At 44.0% G+C, this 26544-nt stretch overlaps 1 protein-coding gene across 5 annotated transcripts in view; it reads left to right on the top strand.

Moving 5' to 3' along the window:
• The window catches only part of LOC128702563 (longitudinals lacking protein, isoforms H/M/V), a 96514-nt gene extending 72712 nt beyond the window's left edge, over window positions 1-23802 (top strand). For 2 of the 5 annotated variants that reach the window (XM_070105393.1, XM_070105394.1), the window contains exons 5-6: window positions 5026-5662; window positions 21470-21610. In XM_070105393.1, coding sequence (XP_069961494.1) covers window positions 5026-5646 — 621 coding nt within the window. In that variant the 3' untranslated portion in view covers window positions 5647-5662; window positions 21470-21610. Of the gene's footprint in view, window positions 1-5025; window positions 5663-21469 lie in introns of those variants that run through there. The other 3 variants (XM_070105395.1, XM_070105396.1, XM_053796851.1) reach the window with 3 other exon arrangements.
• Window positions 23803-26544: the final 2742 nt, after the last annotated feature.

Raw genomic sequence — 26544 nt, 5'->3', positions numbered from 1 at the left:
TTTCACTAGTATGCATTCCGTTCCATCAGTCGAGCACAAGAAACCATCCTTTCAACTACCCTATAAATTCCACAGAAGATGGTAATTTGTCCAGTTTTATACAAAATTAAGCTCCTCTCAAGGGAGGTTCCTTGATGCTGGTGAGGGGCTCTTGATCTAGGGAACTGGATCTGTGCTCCAGTTCCTTGAATTAAGCCTGAATGTCTTCCATAAGTAAGTAAGTTTATTCAGGTATACACAAATACAGTTACATAGAATTATCATACATAGCAGCATATGTGTAGAGAACCTGGGATAACCCAAAAAAGTCAGACAGAGGGACTTATTTCCATTGGGGTCCATCCATCCCCCCCACAGGTGCTATATAATCCCAATTGGTTTAGCTCTCCCCCCATGATTATAATAATGATAAAATTAAATACCAATTTAAATATAGGGTGCATAATAAACAATGTAAACATTGGCGGCACTAAAATAATATTTCCCCTGTTCATTAGTCATGTCCTCAGGCCTCTCCCATATTACACTTGCCTTCCATCTTGAATTTTTAATTACACAAAAATTAAAGATTTACTCTATTTTCCGGATAATATATAACCTGGAGGGATTCATGGTGTACAGCATCGCAGTAGTAATTGAATCTGAACTATTAAAAACCCATAATGTATACAGCCTCTCCTCAATGACGTACTTGTTTACCTACGACTCGGACGTACGACGGGCTCTCTGACCAGTATGCATACCTAAATAATGTACGTATATTAGAGCTGATTTCCTCTGTTCTGGTTATTACAATATACAGTGCACTACTGTATAAACAATTAAAAATACAGTGGACCCCCGCTTAACGATCACCTCCAAATGCGACCAATTATGTAAGTGTATTTATGTAAGTGCGTTTGTACGTGTATGTTTGGGGGTCTGAAATGGACTAATCTACTTCACAATATTCCTTATGGGAAAAAATTCGGTCAGTACTGGCACCTGAACATACTACTGGAATTAAAAAAATTCGTTAACCGGGGGTCCACTGTATACCAGAAATGTTATAGATGGCGTAAAGGTGACATTAAAACAATATAAAAGATGGTTGACATAAACCCACTACCATTATAGTACGCTCCTCACTTAGCGGTGAATTTGTTTACCAACGAGGTCTTAGGAACAGAACTCTGTCACTAAGTGAGGAGAGGCTGTATTGTGTCATTAACCCTTTGACTGTCATGGCCGTATATATACGTCTTACGAGGTACCGTGTTTGACGTATATATACTCATAAATTCTAGCGGCTTCAAATCAAGCAGGAGAAAGCTGGTAGGCCCACATGTGAGAGAATGGGTCTGTGTGGTCAGTGTGCACCATATAAAAAAAATCCTGGAGCACGCAGTGCATAATGAGAAAAAAAAAACTCCGATCATTTTTTTTAATTAAAATGCCGACTTTGTGGTCTATTTTCGTATAGTATTTATGGTTGTATTCTCGTTTTCTTGGTCTCATTTGATAGAATGGAAAACATATTATAGAAATAGAGGTGATTTTGATTGATTTTACTATAAAAAGAACCTAGAAATGGAGCTCAAAGTAGGGGAAGTGTTTGATTTTTGCCGATGTTCAAAAGTTAACAAATGATGTCATTGTCCAATAAATGTCCAACTAGCCATTCTAATATGCAGTCATGAATGGGTTGATGTTATTTATACAATTATTACAGTATTGCAGTAGTCTGCATAATAGTAAGTCTTCTATTTTTTGTTTGAATAAAAATTCAAAATAGAAAGCAAGAGTAATATCAGAGGGGCCTGGAGACATGACTGATGAACAAAGAAAATGTTATTTTAGAGCCAGGAATGTCTGCATTGTTCATTCTGGACCTTATTTTGAAATTGTCATATTTTTTAATTTTTGTGAAATTGACCAAGTTGCAAATTAAATCGGTAAATGGGCAGTTTCTTGTACTCAATCGATAGAAAAAATGGAGTTCTAAAGAAATAGCTATGAGTTTGGTCGACTGGAACAATGGAATTAGCCGAAAATAAGGCTCAAAGTGGGCGAAATCGCCGATTTGTAAATATCACCGAGGTCACTAACTTCGCGAGAGCATAATTCCGTCAGTTTTCCATCAAATTTCGTTTTTTTTTGTGCCATTACAATCGGGAAAAGATTCTCTATCATTTCATAAGAAAAAATAATTTTTTTTTTTTTTTTAAATTTTGCGACACCAGGAGACACCTCAGGATTGGGGGTTGTGACAGTCAAAGGGTTAAGTGAGGAGAGGCTGTATTGTGTCATTGAGGAGAGGCTATATTGTGTCATTGAGGAGAGGCTATATTGTGTCATTGAGGAGAGGCTATATTGTGTCATTGAGGAGAGGCTATATTGTGTCATTGAGGAGAGGCTATATTGTGTCATTAAGTGAGGAGAGGCTGTATTGTGTCATTAAGTGAGGAGAGGCTGTATTGTGTCATTAAGTGAGGAGAGGCTATATTGTGTCATTGAGGAGAGGCTATATTGTGTCATTGAGGAGAGGCTATATTGTGTCATTGAGGAGAGGCTATATTGTGTCATTGAGGAGAGGCTATAACTTATGTCAGTATAGAGTAAGAATTAGTATTAGTCTGCTCAAAATGCCTAGGCCTGCTAGTGGCCTAATTTGTAATTTATATTTTATGATATGTAAACCACACATTGTAAGCTTTGCAAGGAAATAAACATTTTGATTTTCATAAAAGGAAGTCGGGGTTGTCGGGGCCTTACCTATCCTCCGGAATATCGACAAAAATATTTCCGCTATTTTGAGTTCAATTTCGAGCTACCTCCAGTCCTAAAACCAGTCAACATCATATCTGTTTCAGTAATATGTCTTCTGTTGTACGATACCAAGAAACAATCAGTAAAACCATAAAAAAAAATCCAATAAGATACCACAAAGTCGCTGTTTTAAACCACACACACATTCGCAGTTTTGTTTTCCCATTATGCACTGGGGGCACGACTTTTTTTTATACTGTGCACACTCACTGCATAGACCCATTTCCCTCATATTTAGGCCAAAATTTACCACTCACAGCTTATCTGAGTGAGCTGACCTCATGATATAGAACTATGTGAGGGACCCTGACCTCAGTGATGGAGTTCTCATGATGACATAGAACAATGTGAGAGACCCTGACCTCAGTGATGGAGTTCTCATGATGACATGGAACTATGTGAGGGACCCTGACCTCAGTGATGGAGTTCTCATGATGACTAGAACTATGTGAGGGACCCTGATGTCAGTGATGGAGTTCTCATGATGACATAGAACTATGTGAGGGACCCTGACCTCAGTGATGGAGTTCTGCCTGATGGACATTGAAAGGGTTAAATCCTGTTAATGATATCGATCATGTGTAAGAATGGTATATAATACTGACAAGATGAAATTAAGACACATGTGCAACATCTGGTATCTTTATTGTAGACGTTTCGCCATCCAGTGGCTTTATCAATACAAATTCCAGGACATAACTTGAAGACAGTAGAACTATATACAGAAGATGAGGTAATCAGTCCCTCAACCTTGGAGTAGGTGCGAAGAGCACTAGTGCTCTTCGCACCTACTCAAGTTATGTCCTAGAATTTGTATTGATAAAGCCACTGGATGGCGAAACGTCTACAGTAAAGATACCCAGATATTGCACATGTTGTTTGAACTTTGTTCTTCGTTTCCAGACTTTCTTCATCATCCCCATTTTGTTTGCTAAATCTTAAGTTTTATTGTAAGTGTTAGAGTTAATTCCTCTCCTGCATTTGTTGCTGTATTTGTGTTTGTTCGTTGACATTTTTGCTCGTTAATGTTGTTACTCTTACTGGAATTGAGTGGAAAATGTATAAAGGTTTAAGTGTTGTATTTGTTTAGTTCCCCCTGAAAAGACCGGAGCTAGAAGAGTGAAGTGATCGGACAGACAACGGGAAATCTGCGTGCGCGCACGCGCGCGCACACACACACACAGCAAGTGGAATAGCCTAGCAAGTGAAGTAGTGGAGGCAGGAACCATACATAGTTTTAAGAAGAGGTATGACAAAGCTCAGGAAGCAGAGAGAGAGAGAACCCAGTAGCGATCAGTGAAGAGGCGGGGCCAGGAGCTGAGTCTCGACCCCTGCAACCACAATTAGGTGAGTACAATTAGGTGAGTACACACACACACACACACACATGCACACACACACGCACACACACACGCACACACACACACAAAGTCAAAGGGAAGTATTTCTTCAGTCACAGAGTTGTCAGGAAGTGGAATAACCTAGAAAGTGATGTAGTGGAGGCAGGAACCTTACATAGTTTTAAGACGAGATTTGCTAAAGCTCGTGGAGCAGGGAGAGAGAGGACCTAGTAGCAGTCAGTGAAGAGGCAGGGCCAGGAGCTATGACTCGACCCTTGCAACCACAAATAGGTGAGTACACACACACGCACATGCGTTTAAACTGAGTCAGGTGGTGTAGTTAGGTAAAGGTGTGCTTAGGCACGACAGTACAGGTACTGTTATGTAGGTGTAATTGAGAGTTGTATCTATCCTAAATCTTCTTACAAATCCATTCACTCTCTAGCGATTTTTTTTATATGTTAGTGATAACTCTAGTAGACCAGTGGTGACCTGCTAGTTGTTGCATCTTTAACTGTCTTGTGTACTGACACTAAACACTACCAACAATACCTCAGAAGACACTTGTCTTGTGTCAGGAGACACTTATCTTGTGTCAGGAGGCACTTGTCTTGTGTCCTGACACACTAAACACTACCAACAATACCCATGTCAGAAGACACTTGTCTTGTGTCAGGAGACACTTGTCTTGTGTCAGGAGACACTTGTCTTGTGTTAGGGGACACTTGTGTCCTGACACACTAAACACTACCAACAATACCTGTGTCAGGAGACACTTGTACAGACACAAAACACCATCAGTAGTAGTTAAGAGGAGGTGGAGGTGGCGCCATAGTTTGCGAGCAGATATCTGACAGTTCTGATATTCTCATTCTAGGCGACAAACGGCTGCGGCGTGTCGGCGGGGGTGTTAATGGCACGGGAGGTAGCGGCGCACCACCACTGTCCATACTGTCCACAGTCCTTCATGTTCCAATCCATCCTCAAGCGCCACCTGCGCACTCACACTGGCGAGAAACCCTACGAGTGCCCCAGCTGTGACTACCGCTCGGCTTATAAATACCACGTCGCTCGCCACATGAAACTACATAACCCACAGCTGCAGCCCAGGACTGAAGGAGCGCTGATAATGCCTCCTCCTCCTGCTGCTGCTACAGCTGATGCCTCCATCTCCTCCTCCTCCTCCTCCTCCTCTGTACACAACCAGGGCTTGATGCACTTAGTTATGATGGATACTGACCATGGGGAGTCCCACTTATCCTCACCACATGGGACTACCCACTTATCCTCACCACACGGGACATCCCATCTATCTTCCCCACATGTGGTGTCCCATTTGTCTTCGTCGCATGGGGCATCCCATCTATCTTCACCACACGGAACGTCCCATCTATCTTCGCCACATGGGGCATCCCATCTATCTTCGCCACATGGGGCGTCCCATCTATCTTCGCCGCACGGGACGTCCCACCTATCCCCGACCTCACACCAGGAATAAAACCCTCTTGAACCGTGTAAATATATTCATTCTACGAATAAACAGAAGAATGAACTGGGACTTGACCAAAGTCCAAGCATTCAATGGGTTCAACATTGTAACTACTCAGCCATAGAGCTTAAAGTGGTACAGTGCTGGTCCTGTGACATTTCCAGTACAGGTCGGCCATCACTAATCCGGCATCATTGGGACCTGTAGTGTGGCGGATTAGTGAGTTTGCCGGAGTACAGAGTGGTTAGGTTAGAATACACTTAATTAACCTGTCAACAGAGACTTTCTGCTACATCTTCCTCATTTTCATCACTGCTTTCTCCTCCACTCGCTTGTTGCTGTGGGTTTACAACCATCTGCACAATTTCTGAGTCAGTGTAATGATGAAATTTGAAATTATGCTAGCCGAAATTAGTGCCGGATTAGTGATGGAACCAGATAACAGGTTGCCGGATTAGTGATGGAACCAGATAACTGGTTGCCGGATTAGTGATGGAACCAGATAACTGGTTGCCGGATTAGTGATGGAACCAGATTGCTGGTTGCCGGATTAGTGATGGAACCAGATTGCTGGTTGCCGGATTAGTGATGGAACCAGATAACTGGTTGCCGGATTAGTGATGGAACCAGATTGCTGGTTGCCGGATTAGTGATGGTCGACCTGTACGACGGTTCAAGTCTTCAGCCAGTCTTCTGATTGTTCATTGACAGTTGTTCATTATGTTTATCTTGGGCTCATCTCTGAAAGTTCATGGCAGCATAAACCAAGTTTCTACCTTGCCTTTAAAAAAGGCCTCTTCAAGGAGAGTGTCTTGATGCTTCAAAGATAGTGTCTTGATACCATCTAAGATTGCTTCAAAGAGAGTGCCTTAATACCATCTAAGATTGCTTCAAGGAGAGTGTCTTGATACCATCTAAGATTGCTTCAAGGATAGTGTCTTGATACCATCTAAGATTGCTTCAAGGATAGTGTCTTGATACCATCTAAGATTGCTTCAAGGATAGTGTCTTGATACCATCTAAGATTACGTCAAGGATAGTGTCTTGATACCATCTAAGATTGCTTCAAGGATAGTGTCTTGATACCATCTAAGATTGCTTCAAGGATAGTGTCTTGATACCATCTAAGATTACGTCAAGGATAGTGTCTTGATACCATCTAAGATTGCTTCAAGGATAGTGTCTTGATACCATCTAAGATTGCTTCAAGGATAGTGTCTTGATACCATCTAAGATTGCTTCAAGGATAGTGTCTTGATACCATCTAAGATTGCTTCAAGGATAGTGTCTTGATACCATCTAAGATTGCTTCAAGGATAGTGTCTTGATACCATCTAAGATTTCTTCAAGGATAGTGTCTTGATACCATCTAAGATTGCTTCAAGGATAGTGTCTTGATACCATCTAAGATTGCTTCAAGGATAGTGTCTTGATACCATCTAAGATTGCTTCAAGGATAGTGTCTTGATAATATCTAAGATTGCTTCAAGGATAGTGTCTTGATACCATCTAAGATTGCTTCAAGGATAGTGTCTTGATACCATCTAAGATTGCTTCAAGGATAGTGTCTTGATACCATCTAAGATTGCTTCAAGGATAGTGTCTTGATACCATCTAAGATTGCTTCAAGGATAGTGTCTTGATACCATCTAAGATTGCTTCAAGGATAGTGTCTTGATACCATCTAAGATTGCTTCAAGGATAGTGTCTTGATACCATCTAAGATTGCTTCAAGGATAGTGTCTTGATACCATCTAAGATTGCTTCAAGGATAGTGTCTTGATACCATCTAAGATTGCTTCAAGGATAGTGTCTTGATACCATCTAAGATTGCTTCAAGGATAGTGTCTTGATACCATCTAAGATTGCTTCAAGAATAGTGTCTTGATACCATCTAAGATTGCTTCAAGGATAGTGTCATTGCTTCAAGGATAGTGTCTTGATACCATCTAAGATTGCTTCAAGGATAGTCTTGATACCAAATAAGATTGCTTCAAGGATAGTGTCTTGATACCATCTAAGATTGCTTCAAGGATAGTGTCTTGATACCATCTAAGATTGCTTCAAGGATAGTGTCTTGATACCATCTAAGATTGCTTCAAGGATAGTCTTGATACCATCTAAGATTGCTTCAAGGATAGTGTCTTGATACCATCTAAGATTGCTTCAAGGATAGTGTCTTGATACCATCTAAGATTGCTTCAAGGATAGTCTTGATACCATCTAAGATTGCTTCAAGGATAGTGTCTTGATACCATCTAAGATTGCTTCAAGGATAGTGTCTTGATACCATCTAAGATTGCTTCAAGGATAGTGTCTTGATACCATCTAAGATTGCTTCAAGGATAGTGTCTTGATACCATCTAAGATTGCTTCAAGGATAGTGTCTTGATACCATCTAAGATTGCTTCAAGGATAGTGTCTTGATACCATCTAAGATTGCTTCAAGGATAGTGTCTTGATACCATCTAAGATTGCTTCAAGGATAGTGTCTTGATACCATCTAAGATTGCTTCAAGGATAGTGTCTTGATACCATCTAAGATTGCTTCAAGGATAGTGTCTTGATACCATCTAAGATTGCTTCAAGGATAGTGTCTTGATACCATCTAAGATGACAATAGGCTGTAGACATATTGTACTTAAAGGGACCACAAAATCATTTGTTCATTGTAGGGAGTTGCAGACTAACAAAACTAGTAGGCCTGTAGTGCAAAGGCCTAGGATTATAGCTGTAACACTGTGCTTAGCTGGGTTTGAAGCCTATCTTGTGGATAGTTTGTCAGGTTTAAAGCCTATCTTAGCTATGTTTAAAGTTTATTCTGTGGTTGGTTAATGGGGTTTAAAGTCTATCTACTACACCAGGGTCATTAAGACTGGTTGGTTGGTTAATGGGGTTTAAAGTCTATCTACTACACCAGGGTCATTAAGACTGGTTTGTTGGTTAATGGGGTTTAAAATCTATCTACTACACCAGGGTCATTAAGACTGGTTGGTTGGTTAATGGGGTTTAAAGTCTATCTGCTACACCAGGGTCATTAAGACTGGTTGGTTGGTTAATGGGGTTCAGAGTCTACTACATGAGGGTCATTAAGGCTAATTGGTTGGTTAATGGGGTTTAAAGTCTATCTACTATGCAGGTCATTAAGACTGGTTGGTTGGTTAATGGGGTTTAAAGTCTATCTACTACACCAGGGTCATTAAGATTGGTTGATTGGTTAATGGGGTTTAAAGTCTATCTACTACACCAGGGTCATTAAGACTGGTTTGTTGGTTAATGGGGTTTAAAATCTATCTACTACACCAGGGTCATTAAGACTGGTTGGTTGGTTAATGGGGTTTAAAGTCTATCTGCTACACCAGGGTCATTAAGACTGGTTGGTTGGTTAATGGGGTTCAGAGTCTACTACATGAGGGTCATTAAGGCTAATTGGTTGGTTAATGGAGTTTAAAGTCTATCTACTATGCAGGTCATTAAGACTGGTTGGTTGGTTAATGGGGTTTAAAGTCTATCTACTACACCAGGGTCATTAAGATTGGTTGATTGGTTAATGGGGTTTAAAGTCTATCTACTACACCAGGGTCATTAAGACTGGTTGGTTGGTTAATGGGGTTTAAAGTCTATCTACTACACCAGGGTCATTAAGACTGGTTGGTTGGTTAATGGGGTTTAAAGTCTACTACACCAGGGTCATTAAGACTGGTTGGTTGGTTAATGGGGTTTAAAGTCTATCTACTACACCAGGGTCATTAAGGCTGGTTGGTTGGTTAATGGGGTTTAAAGTCTATCTACTACACCAGGGTCATTAAGGCTGGTTGGTTGGTTAATGGGGTTTAAAGTCTATCTACTACACCAGGGTCATTAAGACTGGTTGGTTGGTTAATGGGGTTTATAGTCTATCTACTACACCAGGGTCATTAAGACTGGTTGGTTGGTTAATGGGGTTTAAAGTCTACTACACCAGGGTCATTAAGACTGGTTGGTTGGTTAATGGGGTTTAAAGTCTATCTACTACACCAGGGTCATTAAGGCTGGTTGGTTGGTTAATGGGGTTTAAAGTCTATCTACTACACCAGGGTCATTAAGACTGGTTGGTTGGTTAATGGGGTTTAAAGTCTATCTACTACACCAGGGTCATTAAGACTGGTTGGCTGGTTAATGGGGTTTAAAGTCTATCTACTACACCAGGGTCATTAAGACTGGTTGGTTGGTTAATGGGGTTTAAAGTCTATCTACTACACCAGGGTCATTAAGACTGGTTGGTTGGTTAATGGGGTTTAAAGTCTATCTACTACACCAGGGTCATTAAGACTGGTTGGTTGGTTAATGGGGTTTAAAGTCTATCTACTACACCAGGCTCATTAAGACTGGTTGGTTGGTTAATGGGGTTTAAAGTCTATCTACTGCACCAGGGTCATTAAGACTGGTTGGTTGGTTAATGGGGTTTAAAGTCTATCTACTACACCAGGGTCATTAAGACTGGTTGGTTGGTTAATGGGGTTTAAAGTCTATCTACTACACCAGGGTCATTAAGACTGGTTGGTTGGTTAATGGGGTTTAAAGTCTACTACACCAGGGTCATTAAGACTGGTTGGTTGGTTAATGGGGTTTAAAGTCTATCTACTACACCAGGGTCATTAAGGCTGCAGGTCACCTGGTCACCACCAGTCAAGAATACTTTAATACCTAAAATACTGATTAATTTAAACTACCAATGTATATACACTGAGATATACACCTCTCAGTGTATATACACTGAGATATACACCTCTCAGTGTATATACACTGTGATATACACCTCTCAGTGTATATACACTGAGATATACACCTCTCAGTGTATATACACTGAGATATACACCTCTCAGTGTATATACACTGAGATATACACCTCTCAGTGTATATACACTGAGATATACACCTCTCAGTGTATATACACTGAGATATACACCTCTCAGTGTATACACTGAGATATACACCTCTCAGTGTATATACACTGAGATATACACCTCTCAGTGTATATACACTGAGATATACACCTCTCAGTGTATACACTGAGATATACACCTCTCAGTGTATATACACTGAGATATACACCTCTCAGTGTATATACACTGAGATATACACCTCTCAGTGTATATACACTGAGATATACACCTCTCAGTGTATATACACTGAGATATACACCTCTCAGTGTATATACACTGAGATATACACCTCTCAGTGTATATACACTGAGATATACACCTCTCAGTGTATGTATACTGAGATATACACCTCTCAGTGTATATACACTGAGATATACACCTCTCAGTGTATATACACTGAGATATACACCTCTCAGTGTATATACACTGAGATATACACCTCTCAGTGTATATACACTGAGATATACACCTCTCAGTGTATATACACTGAGATATACACCTCTCAGTGTATATACACTGAGATATACACCTCTCAGTGTATATACACTGAGATATACACCTCTCAGTGTATATACACTGAGATATACACCTCTCAGTGTATATACACTGAGATATACACCTCTCAGTGTATATACACTGAGATATACACCTCTCAGTGTATATACACTGAGATATAAGGTCTCAGTGTATATACTGTGATATAAGGTCTCAGTGTATATACTGTGATATAAGGTCTCAGTGTATATACTGTGATATAAGGTCTCACTGTATATACTGTGATATAAGGTCACAGTGTATATACACTGTGATATAAGGTCTCACTGTATATACTGTGATATAAGGTCACAGTGTATATACACTGTGATATAAGGTCTCAGTGTATATACTGTGATATAAGGTCTCACTGTATATACTGTGATATAAGGTCACAGTGTATATACACTGAGATATAAGGTCTCAGTGTATATACTGTGATATAAGGTCACAGTGTATATACACTGTGATATAAGGTCTCAGTGTATATACACTGTGATATAAGGTCACAGTGTATATACACTGTGATATAAGGTCACAGTGTATATACACTGTGATATAAGGTCACAGTGTACACACAAAGAGGTACACACGTGTGCTCACATTCAGATATACGTTCACACCTCTCAGTGCTGTGGTGTTGGGGAAGGGCTCTTGATCCAAGGGATAGTAGCTGCTGTCTCTTGGATCAAAATTGATTACTATACCTCCATCTTCCCAGTCACAGTATCAGCCTTGCGGGTTTAGAGCTTCCCCTTGAATGTAACAGCTGTGTGTGTGTGTGTGTGTGTGTGTACTCACCTATATGTGGTTGCAGGGGTCAAGTCACAGCTCCTGGCCCTGTGTATGTGTCCTCACCTCTGTGTGGTTGCAGGGGTCAAGTCACAGCTCCTGGCCCTGTGTATGTGTGTCCTCACCTCTGTGTGGTTGCAGGGGTCAAGTCACAGCTCCTGGCCCTGTGTATGTGTGTCCTCACCTCTGTGTGGTTGCAGGGGTCAAGTCACAGCTCCTGGCCCTGTGTATGTGTGTGTCCTCACCTCTGTGTGGTTGCAGGGGTCAAGTCACAGCTCCTGGCCCTGGGTATGTGTCCTCACCTCTGTGTGGTTGCAGGGGTCAAGTCACAGCTCCTGGCCCTGTGTATGTGTCCTCACCTCTATGTAGTTGCAGGGGTCAAGTCACAGCTCCTGGCCCTGTGTATGTGTGTCCTCACCTCTATGTGGTTGCAGGGGTCAAGTCACAGCTCCTGGCCCTGTGTATGTGTCCTCACCTCTATGTAGTTGCAGGGGTCAAGTCACAGCTCCTGGCCCTGTGTATGTGTCCTCACCTCTATGTAGTTGCAGGGGTCAAGTCACAGTTCCTGGCCCTGTGTATGTGTGTCCTCACCTCTGTGTGGTTGCAGGGGTCAAGTCACAGCTCCTGGCCCTGTGTATGTGTGTGTCCTCACCTCTATGTGGTTGCAGGGGTCAAGTCACAGCTCCTGGTCCTGTGTATGTGTGTGTATGAATGTATTTTTCAGTGTATCATAATAATTATAATAATTTATTTTCCAGACACACAATAGTACACTGATAATTGTTTTAATTACTAATTTAGATGTTAAAATTTTCTTTAGCGGTGGTTACCAGAGCTGGATTAATATTTTGTAGGCCCCTGGGCTACATGTGCTGTGAGGTCCCTGGGCTACATGTGCTGTGAGGCCCCTGGGCTACATGTGCTGTGAGGTCCCTGGGCTACATGTGCTGTGAGGTCCCTGGGCTACATGTGCTGTGAGGTCCCTGGGCTACATGTGCTGTGAGGTCCCTGGGCTACATGTGCTGTGAGGTCCCTGGGCTACATGTGCTGTGAGGTCCCTGGGCTACATGTGCTGTGAGGTCCCTGGGCTACATGTGCTGTGAGGCCCCTGGGCTACATGTGCTGTGAGGTCCCTGGGCTACATGTGCTGTGAGGTCCCTGGGCTACATGTGCTGTGAGGTCCCTGGGCTACATGTGCTGTGAGGTCCCTGGGCTACATGTGCTGTGAGGTCCCTGGGCTACATGTGCTGTGAGGTCCCTGGGCTACATGTGCTGTGAGGTCCCTGGGCTACATGTGCTGTGAGGTCCCTGGGCTACATGTGCTGTGAGGTCCCTGGGCTACATGTACTGTGAGGTCCCTGGGCTACATGTGCTGTGAGGTCCCTGGGCTACATGTGCTGTGAGGTCCCTGGGCTACATGTGCTGTGAGGTCCCTGGGCTACATGTGGTGTGAGGTCCCGGGGCTACATGGTCCCTGGGCTACCTGTGCTGTGAGGCCCCTGGGCTACATGTGCTGTGAGGCCCCTGGGCTACATGTGCTGTGAGGTCCCTGGGCTACATGTACTGTGAGGTCCCTGGGCTACATGTGCTGTGAGGCCCCTGGGCTACATGTGCTGTGAGGTCCCTGGGCTACATGTGCTGTGAGGTCCCTGGGCTACATGTGCTGTGAGGTCCCTGGGCTACATGTACTGTGAGGTCCCTGGGCTACATGTGCTGTGAGGTCCCTGGGCTACATGTGCTGTGAGGCCCTTGGGCTACATGTGCTGTGAGGCCCCTGGGCTACATGTGCTGTGAGGTCCCTGGGCTACATGTGCTGTGAGGTCCCTGGGCTTCATGTGCTGTGAGGTCCCTGGGCTACATGTACTGTGAGGTCCCTGGGCTACATGTGCTGTGAGGTCCCTGGGCTACATGTGCTGTGAGGCCCCTGGGCTACATGTGCTGTGAGGTCCCTGGGCTACATGTACTGTGAGGCCCCTGGGCTACATGTGCTGTGAGGTCCCTGGGCTACATGTGCTGTGAGGTCCCTGGGCTACATGTATTGTGAGGTCCCTGGGCTACATGTGCTGTGAGGTCCCTGGGCTACATGTACTGTGAGGCCCCTGGGCTACATGTGCTGTGAGGTCCCTGGGCTACATGTGCTGTGAGGTCCCTGGGCTACATGTGCTGTGAGGTCCCTGGGCTACATGTATTGTGAGGTCCCTGGGCTACATGTACTGTGAGGTCCCTGGGCTACATGTGCTGTGAGGTCCCTGGGCTACATGTGCTGTGAGGCCCCTGGGCTACATGTGCTGTGAGGTCCCTGGGCTACATGTACTGTGAGGCCCCTGGGCTACATGTACTGTGAGGTCCCTGGGCTACAGGTACTGTGAGGCCCCTGGGCTACATGTGCTGTGAGGTCCCTGGGCTACATGTACTGTGAGGCCCCTGGGCTACATGTGCTGTGAGGTCCCTGGGCTACATGTACTGTGAGGCCCCTGGGCTACATGTGCTGTGAGGTCCCTGGGCTACAGGTACTGTGAGGCCCCTGGGCTACAGGTACTGTGAGGCCCCTGGGCTCCAGATACTGTGAGGTCCCTGGGCTACAGGTACTGTGAGGCCCCTGGGCTACAGGTACTGTGAGGTCCTTGGGCTACAGGTACTGTGAGGCCCCTGGGCTACAGGTACTGTGAGGTCCCTTGGCTGCAGGTACTGTGAGGTCTCTGCGCTACAGGTACTGTGAGGTCCCTGGGCTACAGGTACTGTGAGGTCCCTGGGCTACAGGTACTGGGAGGCCCCTGGGCTACAGGTACTGTGAGGTCCCTGGGCTACAGGTACTGTGAGGTCCCTGGGCTACAGGTACTGAGGTCCCTGGGCTGCAGGTACTGTGAGGTCCCTGGGCTACAGGTACTGTGAGGTCCCTGGGCTGCAGGTACTGTGAGGTCCCTGGGCTACAGGTACTGTGAGGCCCCTGGGCTACAGGTACTGTGAGGTCCCTGGGCTACAGGTACTGTGAGGTCCCTGGGCTACAGGTACTGTGAGGCCCCTGGGCTGCAGGTACTGTGAGGTCCCTGGGCTACAGGTACTGTGAGGCCCCTGGGCTACAGGTACTGTGAGGTCCCTGGGCTACAGGTACTGTGAGGTCCCTGGGCTACAGGTACTGTGAGGCCCCTTGGCTACAGGTACTGTGATGTCCCTGGGCTACAGGTACTGTGAGGTCCCTGGGCTACATGTACTGTGAGGTCCCTGGGCTACAGGTACTGTGAGGCCCCTGGGCTACAGGTACTGTGAGGTCCCTGGGCTACAGGTAGTGTGAGGCCCCTGGGCTACAGGTACTGAGGTCCCTGGGCTACATGTACTGTGAGGTCCCTGGGCTACAGGTACTGAGGTCCCTGGGCTACGTGTACTGTGAGGTCCCTGGGCTACAGGTACTGTGAGGCCCCTGGGCTACAGGTATTGTGAGGTCCCTGGGCTACAGGTACTGTGAGGTCCCTGGGCTACAGGTACTGTGATGTCCCTGGGCTACAGGTACTGTGAGGTCCCTGGGCTACATGTACTGTGAGGTCCTTGGGCTACAGGTACTGTGAGGTCCCTGGGCTACAGGTACTGTGAGGCCCCTGGGTTACAGGTACTGTGAGGCCCCTGGGCTACAGGTACTGAGGTCCCTGGGCTGCATGTACTGTGAGGTCCCTGGGCTACAGGTACTGTGAGGCCCCTGGGCTACAGGTACTGAGGTCCCTGGGCTGCATGTACTGTGAGGTCCCTGGGCTACAGGTACTGTGAGGCCCCTGGGCTACAGGTACTGTGAGGCCTCTGGGCTACAGGTACTGTGAGGTCCCTGGGCTACAGGTACTGAGGTCCCTTGGCTACAGGTACTGTGAGGTCCCTGGGCTGCAGGTACTGTGAGGTCCCTGGGCTACAGGTACTGTGAGGTCCCTGGGCTACAGGTACTGTGAGGCCCCTGGGCTACAGGTACTGTGAGGTACCTGGGCTACAGGTACTGTGAGGCCCCTGGGCTACAGGTACTGAGGTCCCTGGGCTGCATGTACTGTGAGGTCCCTGGGCTACAGGTACTGTGAGGCCCCTGGGCTACAGGTACTGTGAGGCCCCTTGGCTACATGTACTGTGAGGCCCCTGGGCTACATGTACTGTGAGGTCCCTGGGCTACAGGTACTGAGGTCCCTGGGCTACAGGTACTGTGAGGTCCCTGGGCTACAGGTACTGAGGTCCCTGGGCTACAGGTACTGTGAGGTCCCTGGGCTACAGGTACTGTGAGGTCCCTGGGCTACAGGTACTGTGAGGTCCCTGGGCTACAGGTACTTTGAGGTCCCTGGGCTACAGGTACTGTGAGGTCCCTGGGCTACAGGTACTGTGAGGTCCCTGGGCTACACGTACTGTGAGGTCCCTGGGCTGCATGTACTTTGAGGTCCCTGGGCTACAGGTACTGTGAGGTCCCTGGGCTACAGGTACTGTGAGGTCCCTGGGCTACAGGTACTGTGAGGCCCCTGGGCTACAGGTACTGTGAGGTCCCTGGGCTACACGTACTGTGAGGTCCCTGGGCTACAGGTACTGTGAGGTCCCTGGGCTACAGGTACTGTGAGGTCCCTGGGCTACAGGTACTGTGAGGTCCCTGGGCTACAGGTACTGTGAGGTCCCTGGGCTACAGGTACTGTGAGGTCCCCAGTGATGTTTTTAAAAGTAAAGTGCTACACCTGATGGGTGTATCACTTTCACATATACATACAGTAGTTCCCTGGTATCTGCAGGTGACACCTTCCAAGACATACCGAGGATACCAGGGACCGCATATAGTAGCAAGCCATATGTACTATAAGTTACTTTTTGTTGATATGCATACCTATGTAAAGTTTATTTGATAAATTATACACAGTAAGTTGAGATTTAACACTTTTTCACTGATGGGAAGCGCTTCATGGCTTGTCTTAGGCTCGGAACACCTTCCAACATCAATTCTCTTGCATTTTGGGGTCACTATTAAGCAAAATTAAGGCTTATTTTAAAGCTACAGGAAACCATTGATATAGGGGTTCTACTGGAATCCCTGGTGCTCCACAACATGCAGATTTAGAGCAGCAGACTTGTGTGTGTTACGTAGGAGTGAGTGGAGACAAGTGGTTTATAATGGACGTGCTGTCGGAGTGCGAGCACAGTAACTATTTTGTAGAGATTTGGGGAAATCAGTTAACTGGACTTGAGTCCTGGAGGTGGGAAGTACAGTGCCGACATTTGTTTGGAGAGGCGGTTATGTTGTAGTCAAGAGTTAATCGCATTTGTGACATCAGCACTCTTCTGACAAGACAGCTATTGACTGACAGCACTCTTCTGACAAGACAGCTATTGACTGACAGCACTCTTCTGACAAGACACCTATTGACTGACAGCACTCTTCTGACAAGACAGCTATTGACTGACAGCACTCTTCTGACAAGACAGCTATTGACTGACAGCACTCTTCTGACAAGACACCTATTGACTGACAGCACTCTTCTGACAAGACAGCTATTGACTGACAGCACTCTTCTGACAAGACAGCTATTGACTGACAGCACTCTTCTGACAAGACAGCTATTGACTGACAGCACTCTTCTGACAAGACAGCTATTGACTGACAGCACTCTTCTGACAAGACAGCTATTGACTGACAGCACTCTTCTGACAAGACAGCTATTGACTGACAGCACTCTTCTGACAAGACAGCTATTGACTGACAGCACTCTTCTGACAAGACAGCTATTGACTGACAGCACTCTTCTGACAAGACAGCTATTGACTGACAGCACTCTTCTGACAAGACAGCTATTGACTGACAGCACTCTTCTGACAAGACAGCTATTGACTGACAGCACTATTGACTGACAGCACTCTTCTGACAAGACAGCTATTGACTGACAGCACTCTTCTGACAAGACAGCTATTGACTGACAGCACTCTTCTGACAAGACAGCTATTGACTGACAGCTCTTCTGACAGACACTCTTCTGACTGACAGCTATTGTCTGACAGCACTCTTCTGACAAGACAGCTATTGACTGACAGCACTCTTCTGACAAGACAGCTATTGACTGACAGCACTCTTCTGACAAGACAGCTATTGACTGACAGCACTCTTCTGACAAGACAGCTATTGACTGACAGCTACTCTCTTCTGACAAGACAGCTATTGACTGACAGCTATTGACTGACAGCACTCTTCTGACAAGACAGCTATTGACTGACAGCACTCTTCTGACAAGACAGCTATTGACTGACAGCACTCTTCTGACAAGACAGCTATTGACTGACAGCACTCTTCTGACAAGACAGCTATTGACTGACAGCACTCTTCTGACAAGACAGCTATTGACTGACAGCACTCTTCTGACAAGACAGCTATTGACTGACAGCACTCTTCTGACAAGACAGCTATTGACTGACAGCACTCTTCTGACAAGACAGCTATTGACTGACAGCACTCTTCTGACAAGACAGCTATTGACTGACAGCACTCTTCTGACAAGACAGCTATTGACTGACAGCACTCTTCTGACAAGACAGCTATTGACTGACAGCACTCTTCTGACAAGACAGCTATTGACTGACAGCACTCTTCTGACAAGACAGCTATTGACTGACAGCACTCTTCTGACAAGACAGCTATTGACTGACAGCACTCTTCTGACAAGACAGCTATTGACTGACAGCACTCTTCTGACAAGACAGCTATTGACTGACAGCACTCTTCTGACAAGACAGCTATTGACTGACAGCACTCTTCTGACAAGACAGCTATTGACTGACAGCACTCTTCTGACAAGACAGCTATTGACTGACAGCACTCTTCTGACAAGACAGCTATTGACTGACAGCACTCTTCTGACAAGACAGCTATTGACTGACAGCACTCTTCTGACAAGACAGCTATTGACTGACAGCACTCTTCTGACAAGACAGCTATTGACTGACAGCACTCTTCTGACAAGACAGCTATTGACTGACAGCACTCTTCTGACAAGACAGCTATTGACTGACAGCACTCTTCTGACAAGACAGCTATTGACTGACAGCACTCTTCTGACAAGACAGCTATTGACTGACAGCACTCTTCTGACAAGACAGCTATTGACTGACAGCTATTGACTGACAGCACTCTTCTGACAAGACAGCTATTGACTGACAGCACTCTTCTGACAAGACAGCTATTGACTGACAGCACTCTTCTGACAAGACAGCTATTGACTGACAGCACTCTTCTGACAAGACACCTATTGACTGACAGCACTCTTCTGACAAGACAGCTATTGACTGACAGCACTCTTCTGACAAGACAGCTATTGACTGACAGCACTCTTCTGACAAGACAGCTATTGACTGACAGCACTCTTCTGACAAGACAGCTATTGACTGACAGCACTCTTCTGACAAGACAGCTATTGACTGACAGCACTCTTCTGACAAGACAGCTATTGACTGACAGCACTCTTCTGACAAGACAGCTATTGACTGACAGCACTCTTCTGACAAGACAGCTATTGACTGACAGCTATTGACTGACAGCACTCTTCTGACAAGACAGCTATTGGTGAATGTGTACTTTGTGGACGGTCATCGTACCTAGGTGAGAGAGCTGTTAAGGCAGAGAAATATAATAATTTTGATAATACAATTTTATAATAACACTAATAATAATAATGTGCTCTACTAGCTACCACATATTAATGGTTGTTGTAGTACTGTACTAGCTACCACATAGTCATGTTTGGTTGTTGTAGTACTGTACTAGCTACCACAAGGTCATGTTTGGTTGTTGTAGTACTGTACTAGCTACCACATAGTCATGTTTGGTTGTTGTAGTACTGTACTAGCTACCACATAGTCATGTTTGGTTGTTGTAGTACTGTACTAGCTACCACATAGTCATGTTTGGTTGTTGTAGTACTGTACTAGCTACCACAAGGTCATGTTTGGTTGTTGTAGTACTGTACTAGCTACCACATAGTCATGTTTGGTTGTTGTAGTACTGTACTAGCTACCACAAGGTCATGTTTGGTTGTTGTAGTACTGTACTAGCTACCACAAGGTCATGTTTGGTTGTTGTAGTACTGTACTAGCTACCACATAGTCATGTTTGGTTGTTGTAGTACTGTACTAGCTACCACAAGGTCATGTTTGGTTGTTGTAGTACTGTACTAGCTACCACATAGTCATGTTTGGTTGTTGTAGTACTGTACTAGCTACCACAAGGTCATGTTTGGTTGTTGTAGTACTGTACTAGCTACCACATAGTCATGTTTGGTTGTTGTAGTACTGTACTAGCTACCACATAGTCATGTTTGGTTGTTGTAGTACTGTACTAGCTACCACATAGTCATGTTTGGTTGTTGTAGTACTGTACTAGCTACCACATAGTCATGTTTGGTTGTTGTAGTACTGTACTAGCTACCACATAGTCATGTTTGGTTGTTGTAGTACTGTACTAGCTACCACATAGTCATGTTTGGTTGTTGTAGTACTGTACTAGCTACCACATTCATGTTTGTTGTTGTAGTACTGTACTAGCTACCACATAGTCATGTTTGGTTGTTGTAGTACTGTACTAGCTACCACATAGTCATGTTTGGTTGTTGTAGTACTGTACTAGCTACCACATAGTCATGTTTGGTTGTTGTAGTACTGTACTAGCTACCACATAGTCATGTTTGGTTGTTGTAGTACTGTACTAGCTACCACATAGTCATGTTTGGTTGTTGTAGTACTGTACTAGCTACCACATAGTTATGTTTGGTTGTTGTAGTACTGTACTAGCTACCACATAGTCATGTTTGGTTGTTGTAGTACTGTACTAGCTACCACATAGTTATGTTTGATTGTTGTAGTACTGTACTAGCTACCACATAGTCATGTTTGGTTGTTGTAGTACTGTACTAGCTACCACATAGTCATGTTTGGTTGTTGTAGTACTGTACTAGCTACCACATAGTCATGTTTGGTTGTTGTAGTACTGTACTAGCTACCACATAGTCATGTTTGGTTGTTGTAGTACTGTACTAGCTACCACAAGGTCATGTTTGGTTGTTGTAGTACTGTACTAGCTACCACATAGTTATGTTTGGTTGTTGTAGTACTGTACTAGCTACCACATAGTCATGTTTGGTTGTTGTAGTACTGTACTAGCTACCACATAGTCATGTTTGGTTGTTGTAGTACTGTACTAGCTACCACATAGTCATGTTTGGTTGTTGTAGTACTGTACTAGCTACCACATAGTCATGTTTGTTATAGTAGTGTACTAGCTACCACATAGTCATGTTTGGTTGTTGTAGTACTGTACTAGCTACCACATAGTCATGTTTGTTATAGTAGTGTACTAGCTACCACATAGTCATGTTTGGTTGTTGTAGTACTGTACTAGCTACCACATAGTCATGTTTGGTTGTTGTAGTACTCTACTAGCTACCACATAGTCATGTTTGTTATAGTAGTGTACTAGCTACCACATAGTCATGTTTGATTGTTATAGTAGTGTACTAGCTACCACATAGTCATGTTTGATTGTTATAGTAGTGTACTAGCTACCACATAGTCATGTTTGGTTGTTTGCACCGCAGGATGTTGGCAACAGTTGGAAGAGCAGTATGGAGAGTCATCAGTGCCCGCACTGCTTTCGTCTCTTCACCGACCGCTACAAGAGAGATCGTCACTTACTGATCCACACCGGTGAGAAGCCCTTCCAGTGCCCCTTCTGCCCGTACCGAGCCTCCAGGAAGGACCCCGTCATCAGACACGTCAAATTCAAACACGCACGCCAATTTGCCGAGATCTTCAATCTTCCAAACGTGTCAACTGCCGCTGCCACCAATGTCTCTAACCAACCTAACAACCCGTAGTCGACTCCGAAGTAACGAGTCATCACTACCAGTGTAGCATTAACTAATGTTTATATTGCAGTTAACAAGTCCAGATCATAGTTTGTAATTATTTATTAACGTTTGTGGAGGCAAAAGGGACGGAACCGACCATTAATGTGTTGGAGGTTATTTTTGAAGAGTACAAAGCGATAAATTATTGAACTCAAAACATAGGTGAAAATGACTGTATATAACTTATCAATTACATTTTAAATTGTAATTTTCTGCCAGCGGTTATGTTAATATGTTAAAACTGATACATTAAAGTAATCTTTTACACTAACTGGTTAATATGTATGCACGGTGCAAGGCAAGGCTACAGTAAACCCTCTTATAATGATACATTTTTGGGAGCGTCACCGTATAAGATTAAAGGTTTTTTCGGATTTTTAACCTGGAGGGCTGGCCACTTAGGATAATTCAGGATGGGGAGTGTTAGCCAGCCAGGATAACCCAGGGTAGGGAGTGTTAGCCAGCCAGGATAACCCAGGGTAGGGAGTGTTAGCCAGCCAGGATAACCCAGGGTAGGGAGTGTTAGCCACTCAGGATAACCCAGGGTAGGGAGTGTTAGCCAGCCAGGATAACCCAGGGTAGGGAGTGTTAGCCACTCAGGATAACCCAGGGTAGGGAGTGTTAGCCAGCCAGGATAACCCAGGGTAGGGAGTGTTAGCCACCCAGGATAACCCAGGGTAGGGAGTGTTAGCCACCCAGGATAACCCAGGGTAGGGAGTGTTAGCCACTCAGGATAACCCAGGGTAGGGAGTGTTAGCCACCCAGGATAACCCAGGGTAGGGAGTGTTAGCCACCCAGGATAACCCAGGGTAGGGAGTGTTAGCCACTCTGGATAACCCAGGGTAGGGAGTGTTAGCCAGCCAGGATAACCCAGGGTAGGGAGTGTTAGCCAGCCAGGATAACCCAGGGTAGGGAGTGTTAGCCAGCCAGGATAACCCAGGGTAGGGAGTGTTAGCCACCCAGGATAACCCAGGGTAGGGAGTGTTAGCCACCCAGGATAACCCAGGGTAGGGAGTGTTAGCCACTCAGGATAACCCAGGGTAGGGAGTGTTAGCCAGCCAGGATAACCCAGGGTAGGGAGTGTTAGCCAGCCAGGATAATCCAGGGTAGGGAGTGTTAGCCAGCCAGGATAACCCAGGGTAGGGAGTGTTAGCCACTCAGGATAACCCAGGGCAGGGAGTGTTAGCCAGCCAGGATAACCCAGGGTAGGGAGGGTTAGCCAGCCAGGATAACCAGGATGTGGTAAGCCACATCAGTCAATAAAGACTGAATCACCTGGGCCACAGATGTGTCACCTGTGATAAGCCACATCAGTCAATAAAGACTGAATCACCTGGGCCACAGATGTGTCACCTGTGATAAGCCACATCAGTCAATAAAGACTGAATCACCTGGGCCACAGATGTGTCACCTGTGGTAAGCCACATCAGTCAATAAAGACTGAATCACCTGGGCCACAGATGTGTCACCTGTGATAAGCCACATCAGTCAATAAAGACTGAATCACCTGGGCCACAGATAAGACATCTCAGTAGTAGAGTTTCTCTCGACATCTCTATCCTTCCCACATCAAACATCTTGCTGCCTGAACCTGCTCACACTATGCTCACTCCTATGCCTAGTCGAATTCCGAGAGGGAGGCCTAAGAGTGATGGCCTACCTGCAGGGGTGACGTGACGTCAGCGTGGCCAGGTAGCCTGCCTATAATGTTGCTAGCAAATCTCTAAGCGTACTACACAAGTAATATTGTTGACAGTTGGACGTTAACAATTCTGGAATATTTTAAGGTTGGTTAATAATAATATAGAAACTATAATTGTGTGCTGTTATAGCACAGTTGTACATGTTTATAATCTAACTTACCAAGTTTCTTATTTAACAGATAAATCTTTATATATTTTTTCATAGCCAATTGTAAGTTGATCTCTGTTTATAAGTTCACAATATCTCATGTATCATTTACATTCTTAACTTTTATCCTCACATTTTGTAATCTTTTCACTTACTTCATTCATCAATAAATATATGAAAACATATTTATGTTTTATTATCTTTATCTACAGGAAACCATAGGATTTTTGTGAAGGATTGTAAACACGTCATAAACAGGATATATACACGGAGACGTGTACCGTAAGTCTCTCAGCATGTATATACTGAGAGTCTAATCATAATTTTAGGTATTAAAATACAGTGGACCCCCGCATAACGATATTATTTCAATCCAGAAGTCTGTTTAGGTGCCGTTATAGACCGAATTTGTTCCCATAAGAAATATTGTGAATTAGATTAGTCCATTTCAGACCCCTAAAAATACACCTACAAAAGTACTTACAAAAATACACTTACATAATTGGTCGAGTTGGGAGCTGATCGTTATCCGGGGGCCCACTGTATTATTGTCTGGTGGTTATAATGTTAGATCCAGCCTTAAGTAAGTTTATATGGGTACAGGTACACATAAATACATAATCATACATGGCAGTGTATGTGTAGATTACCCACCAGGATAACCCAAAAATGTCAAAGTGACTCGTTTCCATTGGGTTTTTTAACCCTTAAACTGTCCAAACGTAGATCTACGTTTTTTCAACATTTGAAAGTATGTAAAAAAAGTAGATCTTCTTTTCTTTTTTTTACATTTGAAAAAGTGTAAAAAAAACTTTGATTTACGTTATTTTTTTTTTTTTGTTATACAGTGGACCCCCGCATAACGATCACCTCCGAATGCGACCAATTATGTGAGTGTATTTATGTAAGTGCGTTTGTACGTGTATGTTTGGGGGTCTGAAAGGAATAATCTACTTCACAATATTTCTTATGGGAATAAATTCGGTCAGTACTGGCACCTGAACATACTTATGGAGTGAAAAAATATCGTTAACCGGGGGTCCACTGTAGTATTTGAAAATATGTTAAAAAACATAGATCTACTTTTGGCGCACTACGCATGTAAACGTAGATCTGCCTGGACAGTTTAACGGTTAATGAGCCTAGTGTAGTTGATAGACTTTAAACCCCATTAATCAACCAACCAGCCATCAGACGCAAGTGCAATATCTGGGAATCTTTGTTTTAAAGATATTTTTCCCAACCAGCAGTGAATTCTGCATTGCACTGAAAAGGCCACTGACTTGTAAGATAACTTCAGATTAGTTATTTAGGTGTTACACTTGCTAGTTCATTTATCTGTTGGTACTGAACAAGGACCACAATGGTAATACAAGGACCACAATGGTAATACAAGGACCACAATGGTAATACAAGGACCACAATGGTAATACAAGGACCACAATGGTAATACAAGGACCACAATGGTAATACAAGGACCACAATGGTAATACAAGGACCACAATGGTAATACAAGGACCACAATGGTAATACAAGGACCACAATGGTAATACAAGGACCACAATGGTAATACAAGGACATCTATGGTAATACAAGGATGACTATGGTAATACAAGGACCACAGTGGTAATACAAGGACAACTATGGTAATACAAGGATGACTATGGTAATACAAGGACGACTATGGTAATGCAAGGACGACTATGGTAATACAAGGATGACTATGGTAATACAAGGATGACTGTGGTAATACAAGGACGACTATGATAATACAAGGACCACAATGGTAATACAAGGACGACTATGGTAATACAAGGATGACTATGGTAATACAAGGACGACTATGGTAATACAAGGATGACTATGGTAATACAAGGACCACAATGGTAATACAAGGACGACTATGGTAATACAAGGATGACTATGGTAATACAAGGACAACTATGGTAATACAAGGACGACTATGGTAATACAAGGACCACAATGGTAATACAAGGACCACAATGGTAATAAAAGGACGACTATGGTAATACAAGGACAACTATTGTAATACAAGGATGACTATGGTAATACAAGGACCACAATGGTAATACAAGGATGACTATGGTAATACAAGGATGACTATGGTAATACAAGGACGACTATGGTAATACAAGGATGACTAGGGTAATACAAGGACGACTATGGTAATACAAGGATGACTATGGTAATACAAGGACGACTATGGTAATACAAGGATGACTGTGGTAATACAAGGACCACAATGGTAATACAAGGATGACTGTGGTAATACAAAGATCACAATGGTAATACAAAGGACCACAATGGTAATACAAGGATACTATGGTAATACAAGGACCACAATGTTAATACAAGGACAACTATGGTAATACAAGGACCACAATGGTAATACAAGGACGACTATGGTAATACAAGGACCACAATGGTAATACAAAGGACCACAATGGTAATACAAGGATACTATGGTAATACAAGGACCACAATGTTAATACAAGGATGACTATGGTAATACAAGGACCACAATGGTAATACAAGGATGACTATGGTAATACAAGGACGTCTATGGTAACACAAGGACCACAATGGTAATACAAGGATGACTATGGTAATACAAGGACCACAATGGTAATACAATGATGACTATGGTAATACAAAGATCACAATGGTAATACATGTACTAAAACCACAATGGTAATACAAGAACCACAATGGTAATACAAGGATGACAATGGTAATACAAGGACATCTATGGTAATACAAGGATGGCTATGGTAATACAAGGACCACAATGGTAATACAAGGACGTCTATGGTAATGCAAGGACCACAATGGTAATACAAGGACGACTATGGTAATACAAGGACCACAATGGTAATACAAGGACCACAATG

The sequence above is a fragment of the Cherax quadricarinatus genome, chromosome 98, assembly GCF_038502225.1.
Source record: "Cherax quadricarinatus isolate ZL_2023a chromosome 98, ASM3850222v1, whole genome shotgun sequence".
Taxonomy (NCBI): Eukaryota; Metazoa; Arthropoda; class Malacostraca; order Decapoda; family Parastacidae; genus Cherax; species Cherax quadricarinatus.
Note: the sequence above shows the minus strand (reverse complement) of the source record. Positions and strands in the feature narration are given on the sequence as shown.